The 12,128-nt window shown below is 44.9% G+C and overlaps 1 protein-coding gene across 1 annotated transcript in view; it reads left to right on the top strand.

Moving 5' to 3' along the window:
- LOC146811981 (uncharacterized) overlaps positions 1-12,128 on the top strand; it is a 515,742-nt gene that overhangs the window by 329,933 nt on the left and 173,681 nt on the right. The window contains exon 4 of the mRNA XM_085615113.1: positions 2,182-2,323. Within this exon, the coding sequence (XP_085471239.1) occupies positions 2,182-2,323 (142 nt within the window). The remainder of the gene's footprint in view (positions 1-2,181; positions 2,324-12,128) is intronic.

The following is a 12,128-nucleotide window of genomic DNA, read 5'->3' as shown; positions in this document are numbered from 1 at the left end:
GTTGGTGAGTTGGCCCTGCAGCTCTGATTTGGTGGCCCCACATCCCTTTGAGTCGGTGTGCCTTTGACTTGTGTGCTTTTCAGGTGCTGTGATGTTTGCGAATTGGGTCATTTGTGCTCTTGGACATATTTTGTACTCATGTGCATTGTTTGTCTGCAGATGTGTTTTTGACGTCATGGGTTGTAGGTGCACATGGATGTGTCAGAGTGTGACCTGCTCCTTTACGGATGTGGTCCACACTCAGCCACCTCAAAGTCATCTCGTGCACCATGCCATATATTGTGACTGCAGCCATGCTATCTGTAATGCAGTGTCAGTTGCATAGTCTGTGTGGCTCAAAGAGCCACTGCTTTTCTGGATTCAGCACATGTGCATGGGTAGGTTGTGGCATTGGTGATATGGAGGGGGACCCAATTGTGCACATTGTGGACGGGGGCCTACTTGGTGTTTCTATGTGTGCTGCAGTGTGCCAAGGGTATCAGGGGCATGTTCCACCCTCATTCTGGGTGTGCAGTGTGCTGCGCATGATTGTGCATGTGTGCCATTGTGCCCATCTCCCTCCGTCCCCCCAGGCCCTGTTCGGTACTCACCCTGTTGCTGTTGGGTCAGGTCATATCGAGCTGTGTCCAGACCACCAACTCCTTGCACCGTCTCCGCACTGATAACTGTGGCCACCATTTCCTCCAGCTCATCCAGCTACTCATGTGGTGCAGGAGTCCCACCTCCAGTCGCCTTTGCTGCCTTTCTGTTGGCAGCGAGTTTCTCCTTGGTTTGGCTGTGCAATTCATGTCAGCGCCTCTTGACCTCCTCCATTGACCTCCTCGACACTCCAACTGCATTCACGTTGTTGACGATGGACTGCCATATTTCCGTTTGTGTTGCCAATGACGTAGTGGAGGGGATGAACAGTTGTTGGTAGTGTTCTGTCACCTACGTGATGATGATCCAGTCTTCCTGCTGACTGAACCCCGTCTTCCTCTTCCTCTTCTCCTTGCCCCTCCCCGAGCATGGGGTTCATAGCTGGTCCTCCGTGGTGCTTGTGAGGTTTGGGTTGTCCTCTGCACTCGGTCTGGGTGCATCCATGGTGCTACGCAGTTTGGATGGGTTTTGGTGGGTTTTTTTCCCTTTTATAACGCATTTTCCCGCATGACGCGTGGGAATTGCAGGTCTGTGGCTGGTTTTCGCAGATTTTTGTGTCACGCTTGGCCTCATCACAGCTTTTTTTGCATTCGCGTTTCGCATTTTTGCGGCGTCACGTTAACTTCATCGCAGACATTTGACGCGTTATCGTGAGCCTATCGCATGGTGCCGCAGGCTTGGGAATGCCCCGTTGCCAAGGTGTTATTTTCCCGTGATAGACTGCGATGTGAAGAGTTGCGTTAAGCTACTTTTGCGGTAGTTGTCACATGTTCTTGAGAATATCCCCCTCTGTCTCCCAGATTCCTAGCTAAGGCTAGCGCTGTCCTGCATTGTTTACCTGTTTTTTATTCTATTCTGTTTATAGGATGTAGCACTGACTGGACATTTATTGTGTAAATTGTGTCTGAGTTTCTAAACCCATATTGTGCTAAAATACTAGCAGTCTACATCTACTACTACTGAGAGTAAAGTCCCAAAAAGAAATCATTGGCAGTTAGCTCTGCTGTTGATCCCAATTTCCTGGGCCCAAAAATAGATAACAAGTAATATTGGTGTCTATATTACTTACCATTTAATTTAATTTTTAATTCCAAATGTGTAACGCGCCACTGAGGATATCCAGTTGCTGGGGGCTGTGAGGGAGATTAAATGGGCTATGCTGAGCTGAGCTTCCGCCGGGGATTGAACGGTGAACCCCACGCTCCAGAGTCAACCAATCTAGCCGCTGCGCCTTACCTCTCCCTCGAGTGGTTTGAGGTCTCATTTGGGAGTGTCAGTCATTTTTTGGACAACAGTGAAGAAAACAAGGACTCCTGTGATTTGGGGGTTCCTTTGTAAGTTTATTGATTTGTTGAGCAGAAGGTTTATGTTTTTGCTCTACTTCATTCTTTAAATACATTGTTTGTTCTCAAACTAAAGTGTCTGTTGTTCTAACTGTTCAAGACATCTATGTTAGCTGTGGGTGTTTTATTGGGGACTCATGTCAAAGTGTAGACATATTTTTTCAGCTAATAACACCCACCTCAATGTCTTTCCATACAGCTGTTTACTGGGACGTGCTCTGTCCTCCTGCTGCTCTACATTAGCTTCTGCTGTGAGAGCTTCCATGGCAATGTTACTCACCTGTACGCTCACCTGGGCTATGCCAACGCGCAACACCTCATGGGCCAGAGGTACCTCACTGGTAAGATGCTAATATGCCTGGCAAGAGGGGTGTTAGTTATTGTTATTTTATGTTGTTTGCAGTCACTTTTACAAGGGACAGCTCAATTATGGTCACACCAGCTGCACTGTATCGTGGATGTCGGCTAAACATAACTTTAATCCATGCGTGTTAGGCTTTTTTGTGTTGTGCTGCTCTATTTTCCAAGCTGGAACTGATGGCTGGCAGTGCCCTCCAAAATAATACTGCTGACGAAATAAAAGGCAAGTTGTATTTCCTTCTCTCACGCTGCCTCCTTATACTCATTAGATGTGTTGATAATGCTTTGACTGACATCTCCAGGCCCTGAACTTGGCATCTCTTCAGGCTCTACAATTATTTTGGTATTGCATCATGTGTTCACTTGATACATGCGAAAAAGAGCATTCAGAAAAACATAACATATGATGATGACGATGATACAGCTGTCAGAGTCCGGCAGGTTCAATTCAATTCAACTTTGTTCGGTTTCAGGAGCATAAAACCATAAAAGTTATCTTCACATATTGATTGCATAAAATCACATCTTTTTACCTGTCACAAATAAAACACATTCCACGACATTCCATAAAAAAATCACTAAATGAGATAAAACTTCAAAATCCATATATCATTATGCATAAGCAGTAAGTTAATTATCTAGCAACATGATTGCACCGTCCCGTACCTATAACTAGATTTAAAAACAACCTCGACCCCTGACAACAGTTAATATTCAATCAAGACAGGCCCTGGATTTTACCACAGATTTCAGGTACCCAAGGACAAAAGGGATTCACTCCTCCTTCAATAATTGTAAAAACAGGAGAGCTGGACGAGCCTGTTTAAAATCCATCCTTTTCAAAATTGGCACGATAAAAAACTTCAGAGGGACCACGTAAAAACTACAAAATTAAACAAAGTGTAGCAAATCCTGTGGAGACTCTCTGTCGCAGCCACAGGGTGCTAACACTTGCCCTCTACTACTCCCTCTAGGTACGGCGAGCAGGAGGTGAAAATGGTCCAATCGGAACCTTGACAATAAAAAACGTTCATAAGTGCTAAAAGGTCCCAGAAGGTAAGGCTCCATTGATAATGTAGTCTTTAACATTATAAATGTATGTACGCTGGGTCTACACAGTTCCAGCTCTTCCCTTTCCAATCTCCTGAAATTGCCAAAGGACTCCTTTATTATCTCCACATCCTGTTTAGTTATTGAGACAGGGTTAGTGTATAATTCACCTTGACCCAACCTTTTAAAGCTATCCTTGATGCATTTGAGCCATGGGATTGCTAAGCGCACGGTTGAGGGTCATACACTCCTTTTCAGACCATATGACTCAGGGTTAGGTGCTTATTCAGCCAGGTTTTTAACCAAAACGTTAAGGGGCGGAGGGCCAATGTATCATTTAAAAAAGGCACCCCAAGTTCCTCGTGTACCACCATATTCGGTGTGCCACGAGGAACACCCAATAGACGTTTCAGGAAACTGTTCTCAACTACCTGGATGTCATCTAAGGGGATATGCCCCCAAATTTTGCTTCCATAGGAGGCAGTAGCAACATTCTTTGCCTGGTAGATCTTCAACAAGGCTGCAATAGGTCTCTTTCCTAACTTGGATGCAAAGTTAAAGATAGCCGCGTTCACCCGTATCAGATCCCCCTTCTTTCTTTGTTTAAGTGGGCCCCACTTTCCACACGTATCCAGAACGACCCCCAGATAAGGGAAGACGTCAGTTCGCAGCACCTTTGCCAGTCCAACCCTGAATTGAAGCAGTTTGTTCGGGCGGGTCACCACTTGCATGACGTCGGATTTAGAATCATTGATGGATAAATCCTGATCCGCCATAAAGGTGGAAAAAGCATCAAGTAGTGTTTGTAGCCCCCTCGCAGTCCTCAAAATAAGGACTGCGTCGTCCGTGTAAAGTAGTACAGGGAGGCCGCATCTGCCTACATATGGGTAATCCACCCCTGTAGACAGATGAACTTTGTCCAGATCTTTAATATATAAATTGAACCGGAAGGGGGCCTTAATGCAACCGTGACGAACGCCTCTTTTAATGTCAAAATCACGGAACACACGCAGAGCTTGCAAAAATCTGACGTTAGTCTTGTTTGCACGAGGGAGATCCTCTAGAAAGTTAACAATGTTGCCATCTACCCCTATATCTTTCATGGACTGCCACAGTTCGGACCTGTTCACGCGATCGAATGCGGAAGATAAGTCAATCAATCAATCAATCAATGCACTTATAAAGCGCGCTACTCATCCGTGAGGGTCTCAAGGCGTTGAGGGGGGGCTGCTACTGCTCGAAGAGCCAGGTCTTGAGGTGTCTTCTGAAGGTGAGGAGGTTTTGGGTCCACCGTAGGTGTGTGGGGAGGAAGTTCCAAGTCTTGGCGGCGAGGAAGGAGAAAGACCTGCCGCCGGAGGTCGTGCGGTGGATGCGGGGGACTGCGGCGAGGGCGAGGTTGGCGGAGCGAAGCTGGCAGGTGGGGGTGTAGAAGCTGAGTCGGTCGTTGAGGTAGGCTGGTCTGGTGTTGTGGAGGGCTTTGTGTGCGTGGGCGAGGAGCTTGAAATTGATCCTCTTTTCGATGGGGAGCCAGTGAAGATCCCTCAGGTGGGGGGTGATGTGGTTGCGGCGGGGGATGTTGAGGATCAGTCGGGCCCATGAAAGTTAAGTAGATGGTACCAGGGCGTGCAACCGTGTAATTGCTAAGGATCAGGGTGAGGGTAAGACACTGGGCCATAGTGGTTTGGCCTGGGTAGAACCCGTATTGAACATTTGGTAAGATATCGTGTTTCTCTGCCATCCGGTCAATCTATCCAGGAGCACACGACCCACCACCTTAACCACCGAGTCCAACAGTGATATTGGTCTGTAACAGTGTGTGTTGTTGCGATCCCCCTTTTTATAAACTGGCACTATGGTTGAGGTGGCCCAGGATTCAGGGCAACCAGTCCTGGCCGCCACATGAATTAAGGTCGTGAGTACCGGGACCCAAAGCGTGGGGTCAGATTAAAAAAGATCCGGGGGAATACCGTCAGGACCCGGCGCTTTATTACTTGTCAGCCCTGCAATACCCTCCTCTATCTCCCCCAGCCCAAAGGTCAATGTAGTAAAGGCTGCTTCCTGACTGGACTCACAAATCAGCTCAGGGGGGTTCTCAAACATTACTTTAAAATGAGACACCCAATCATCCTCCGTGATGTGTGCGCATATAGAGCTTCCTTCAACACTCTCAAGGAACGGGCTATTAATGATGCTCCAAAATCTCAAGCTATTCTTCAGGGTACAAGCCTCGATCAACTCCCTCCAGGCCTCCTCCTTCAGAGTAGACTTGCGCTTGACCAGTTTCATCTTATAATCCCTGCGGCAAGCCCTGGCTAAGGTCTGATTCCTAGGACTCCTGTCAAGAGCTTCCCGCAGGGATCTTGCCGCCTTTGAACATGAAGAGTCAAACCACCTAGGAGTAGGAGAGACTATTCTGTTCGCCGGGGCACTTAAGAGATCACTGACTCTGGAAGAAATGGTATTAAAGGCACTAATGATCTCCCCTGATGAGGAATGCGGTGAGGTACATATGGTCAGTTCGCTGGCACAATGATCTATGACCGATTTATGAGAAGCATCTGGAGCAATCTGTGTCCATTTAAGCCTTCGTTTACCATCTGTCGGTCTTAATAACCCCTTTTCCACAATACCCCTTTTACATAACATCATTGGATTTCGCAGTTCAACACACAATGGGTTATGGTCACTGAAGGCACTTTCTTGTATGAGGAAACCCCAAAATGACGATTTCAAGAATGATGAAATTATCATGAAATCAATAATTGTCAAACACTCTCTTCCTTTAAAGGAAGGAACGGCTGCCTTGCTACAGGGGTCATCTAATGACAGGAGAGATATCAAGTCAAATTCATGAAGGAGTATGTTCAGGGTGTCCCCCTGAGCGGTATGCTCAAAATGTAGCCCTCTCACCCGAGGGCAACCTAAATCACCCAGTCTAATCGGCATGGGGTCTCCACAAAGGTATACATTAAAGTCCCCTGTGATCATTAGGTTTTGGTGTTCAATTGTATGATGATGCCTTATAAAGGAGCCCAATAGGCTAATGTTACACTCACCAGACTTACTTGATACTGAATTATAGAAGTTAATAAAGGCTAGTTTTCTGGATCCCTTTCTTAGAATCAGGTGTTGCATACAGGGACTATGTGAGGGTGAAACCTGAATCTGACAATCCAATGTGACAGAAATAAAAATTACTCGGCCACCCCTTGCCCTTCCAACAATGGTGTTGTAACAGATGGATACGAATGTACATTCCTGGTAGGCAAGGTTTGCTGCGGCAGGTTGACAAATGGAGCCGTGTTGACATAATTCATGCGTGGGCTCCCCGCAAAAACGGGTCTATAGAAGAACCCGAGTGGCAGGGCCACGATTGCCGACTCTTGACTCAAAGAACCAGGGTATAACCTTGAGGATAAAATCCTTTCTGCCAGATGTGGACTGTTAATTTATGAGAGCTACCAATCCCCTTCACTCTTCGTACCATGATACAATTTCTTTCCACCCTTGATCCCAAGTATGCATTGTGTGATTGCCAGTATAAAACTTTATTCTTCAACTGAGAAAAGTCCTCTTTCCTGCCCCCTGGAAGAGTTGGCACATTCCCCAGTACAATGTCAATACATTAAGACCTGGTCTTCAAGGCACCTCTCTTGAGGCTAAACATATAAGCGGAGGTAGGGATTCACAAAACATTATTTCGCATTTACGTCTCCCCTTTATTTTATGAGGTAGTAACCTCCCGCTTTATTGCCTTAAACTTTTACATTTGTCTTGTTTTTACATATGGCAGTCACCACACTATATTACCCCTGACTAACGTGCAGGGGTATCACTGTGACTGGTGTATACAAATTAAACATCACAATCAAAAAATAGTGAAAGGACAAGATGACACCTCACGTGTGAACCACCAATAGAGCTCGCTGGTTGGTACTCACCAGCTATGCCCACTTTTTTCATCATTGGTAGCCATCTTGCCTTAAAAAATAATGAGTGTAGTGTCCTAAACAATTGGTGCTCAAAAATAAGTGAAGTGACTAAATCACATCCCACAAATGCGACCTTGTGAAACTAAAATTTTAATAAGTTGCACTTCGATTGATACCATTGAGACAACATGTTCCCAGAAGACTTGGGCGTCCCTGTAAATGAAAAAGAAAATTGCAGTGTCCAGTACTGTTGCCAGGCGACCTCACTGCCCTGATGAAATTGCCTTGAAATTGTGGTGGCAATGAAACATGTCGGCTCAGTATGAAGTGGTATGCATGATTGGCAACCGATTTTAATTTGAATTAGTGCACAGTGAATAATAAAGTTGGTATCAATCGAAGTGCAACTTATTCTAATTTTAGTTTCACAAGGTCGCATTTTGTGGGATATGATTTATTCACTTCACTTATTTTTGAGCACCAATTTTTGTTTGTTTTGGACACTACACTCATTATTTTTTTTAGCAAGATGGCTACCAATGATGAAAAATGTGGGCATAGCTGGTGCGTACCAACCAGCGTGCTCTATTGGTGTTGCGCACGTAAGGGTTCATCTTGTCCTTTCACTATTTTTTGATTGTGATGTTTAATTTGTATACACCAGTCACAGTGATACTCCTGCACGTTAGTCAGGGGTAATATAGTGTGGTGACTGCCATCTGTAAAAACAAGACTAATTTAAAAGTTTAAGGAAATAAAGCGGGAGGTTACTAACTCATAGTAAAATAAAGGAGAGGCGTATATGGGAAATAATGTTTTGTGAATCCCTACCTCCGCTTATATGTTTAGCCTCAAGAGGGGTGCCTTGATGACCAGGTCTTAATGTATTGACATTGGTTGTTGAGTGGAGGGCGACCTGGTTGTATTTTTTTCTCTCTGTAGCTCCTTGTTGTTTATTGACATTCCCCAGTGCCACAACGTAAGGGGTGGATTCCACGGGCAGATGTATTACTGGAAGTTCTAAAGGACGAACTTCCCCTCCCCTCGTAGGCCATGCCCCTGTTGGATGAATCCCTGTCAGGGGCTGGGGCTGTGGCTGCAGAGGCAAACTGCTACTTGGGTGAAAAGATCCTCTCTTTGTCGGCGGTGGATGACTTTCAATATCTTGTCTGCCCTGCCTCTGTGTTTGACAGCTATCTGGAACTTGCGGGTGATCCGGATTGGAAGGATCTGGTACAGGGCAATGCCTTTATTCTGAACTGTTATCGGGGAACGCTTCAGGTCCAATAGACTCTTTTCAATTGCCGTTAATCGTTGAAATAACGGTGCCAGCTTAGGGTCCAACATTACCTCCATCGTTACCGTGAGGGACTCCAGAGCGCCCATCATTTCAAAGTTGGACGGTGTGGATTTAGCTCGTGGTTGAGCTTTAGGGGGCAGATTAGGTTTTTGTTTTTTACCTTTGCCCCCCATTGTTTGCGATTTCCTTTTTGTGCCTGTAGTCGCCCCCTTAACTCCCAACGTAGTCGGGGGAGGGTTCCCCTGCGTGGGGTCATCGGGTCAGGAAGTGGACTTGTAGGGGGTAGATACCACCCCTGCCTTGCTTGGTTTGGCGTTAGTGCCCCCCTGATTATTAATCATAACAGCCGGTGAGAGAGGCCTTCGTTGAGCTGTGGGAAAGGAAGCAACCCCGCTGCGATCACACATTTCTATAATATCTGTGGAATTAGGGGGATCATTGTCCATGCTAGTCAGTAACTCAGGTATGTCTGTGTGCAAGACAGTTGTGCCAGCAACCAGTGACCTAGAGGGGCAACGATTAACTAACTCGATCTCCTTGTCCAATACAGTTGGAGAAACAAGTCCATGGTGGTTACTGAGGCAGTGGTGCCACCTGAAGCCCCTCCTGTGGCTAATGTCGCTTTGCGTCTGAACATGACGGGTTTGATGCTGGCTGTCTCAACAGCTGACTGGTGCTGACTGGCGCCGGGCGATGGTGTTACTAAAGCGGGTTGTCAAGTGTTAGAGTGTAAGATGAGATAGCAATCAAACAAAGCTGGACAAACTGAAGCAGCAGGGGTACCCCGGGCATCAGGCTGGAGGGGCAAAAGTCAATAAGCAACCCAACAGGTGCGTGGTGTAATAAACAAATAAGGGGCTAGACAAGCGCCTTCCTACCTTCACCTTAGACGATGGAGCTGCTGCATGCGGGCATGTGACGAGCAGGAACGATCGGCGTATTTCTTAACCACCTTGGCCCGGTGAGGTAACCGGCAGAACCCGAGCTCCTATCCTCCTCTCCTGGCATTGCGGTGCAGTCCGCTGTAGCACAGTAACAAAGTGTTCAAAAAAGACTCCCCAGGTTCACCTCTTTTGGCGCTTTGTACTATCAAAGAGCCAGTTGCACGGATGGATCATGTGAGTCCCAAAGGACAAGGCCCAAGGCAAATAAAGGAAACAAAGGGAGCATACACAAGATCAGACTGAAAGCATTATTCAAAATTAGGAATGATTGCATTCTCACTTCTCTGTGTAGTTGGTAGGTTCATTTTCAGAATCACAGAAATGTGTTATTTTTTACACCTTCACGCTCCCTTCCCAATGTGTATTTGGAAATAAATCAATTCTTCCTAACACTACTGTAAATTTGTAGGGGAACTTTATGTTCATTTTTGGCTAAGTGATGTAGAAATGCAATTGTGTCATATCTACTACCCTCTCTCGTTTTAGCTGCAACCAACAGATCGTCGATATACTCTCCTAGCATTGAGTTCCAAGGCACATTAAGAGTTTCCAGATTTGGGAGAGGATTCAAGGCCTTTTGGTTTGGTCCTATGGGATCCTAGGCCAAACAAAAAATTCAAATGTGAAATCTGAATAAGAAAGAAATATACACAATTTCCTGAAGAGGAATTGAGAAAAATGTTTGACACTGATCAATGACGGTAAACTACTGGGATTTTTGCAGGAATTTGGAACAGTATTGCTGCAGGATTCGGCACACAATGGCACAACTAGGAATCACTATGTTATTCATTTTGCGCAGGTTCCTAACTATCCTCCGTTTTTTCTAGGCTTCTTTAGTCTCTTAATTGGAGGGCTACATGGGTTCCCTAATATATCTCATTTTATCGATAACAGGAGCAATACCCTCCTCTGCTTTACGAGCAAGCTTGTACTGAGGAGTATGTGAATACACTGCATCTGGTTTACAAGTGATCTACACTCTTGTCACAAAAAATCCCAAACCTCCTTTTTCAGTGCATGTTGTGAATCAGGAGGTAAGTCTTCCTCTGTAAAAACTAGGGACTTATTAACTCTCAGTTCTTGTGACTTTATTTTAAAATCAGCGTCTTCATCTTGTGTCTGAATAGCAACACCAGCCGATGTACAGTACATTAGACAATTCATTTTGCATAGCAATCCCCATCTAACACATTAACTGGATTCGTCTCACTGATTATGAACTCGTGATTATTCATAATTTTACCCATTTTTACTGGGACATTAGCTGACACTTTATTAGTCAATTGTTGTTTAGGAATGCGTAGAACTTTTATTTTTTTCTTGAGAGGGGTAGGCTGGGAACTTTCAACATTGTAACCATGGAGCAGGTAGCACCTGTATTGATCAATGATACTGGATGACCATTGACCTCTACTTCCACAAAGGGCCATTCTGGTCTACCTCTTGGAATGCACCAAGCATGCAGTCCTATTCCCTCCTCGGGCAACTATTATTGTGCCAAACTCGGTCCTGTAGGAACTCTGAGTGAACCTGCAAATTGTAAAAATCGTCATTGATCACTGAAGGATTTTGCTGAAATCTGTAACTCTGTTGAAAACCATGCATGTTATTCTGTTGTTGCATAAAGGGAGATAGAGGCATATTTCTATTTGAACTGCCTTGGATTTTGCATATTCTGCATACATGTGGTAGGAGGACTGGAACATCTGATTGTACCATCCATTCGGTGAAGTCTGATACATATTCTGCTGCATTTGGGGAACCATTTGCAACTCATTTTGAAATCTGTCTGAATTAAACCTACAATCTTGTTTGCAGTGACATGCCTATCCACAGATGTGGCACAAGTTATTTCTTATCTGTGCAGTATTAAACTTTTGATCAGGCATGTTGTTCACAAAACTGCTGCCTATGCCACGAATAATATCATAATCGCCTTGCATATACTTCACACCATTGCCTTGTGCATTAACACCGTGCATGCCAACATCATTGCCAGGGCCAAACCCAGGTACCTGAGAACCATCTTGACTAGCTTTCCTGAAAAACTTTGTTTGAGCCACTATCAATTTCTGCTGGCTTGATTTCTTTTTAGCATCACAATTGTCACTACAATATTTTGCAAAAGGCAAACTCTCATCCAGAGATTTGGCTTGCCATCACATCACATCACACTTTGCTCAATATGTGAACTAATCTCTGGATAAAATCCCAACACAAAAGCCAAATCAAATCTAAAAATGTCCTCTTTCGTGGGGTCTTAAACACCACTATACAGTATGTAAATCTACATGTACTGATTCATTTGGATCTTTAGGCGCTCTAATACATTTTGACCAATTCACTTTCTTCTGGGTAGCTTTTATCTATAAAGGTCAATAACTTGATTATATTTCTCCGTGACCTCTGGAGAACGCTTATTCTGAATGGCTTCTCTGTGCATCTTCTGTCCACCACTGTCCTATGGTCTTCACACAGTCCACAAATCTCGGGGTATAACAATTGAAAATAAAGCATCCAAATCTGTTCAACGTGCTTTCCAAATACTTATAATCCT

The sequence above is a fragment of the Triturus cristatus genome, chromosome 7 (assembly GCF_964204655.1).
Source record: "Triturus cristatus chromosome 7, aTriCri1.1, whole genome shotgun sequence".
Classification (NCBI taxonomy): Eukaryota; Metazoa; Chordata; class Amphibia; order Caudata; family Salamandridae; genus Triturus; species Triturus cristatus.
This window is presented reverse-complemented; position numbering and strand designations above follow the sequence as displayed.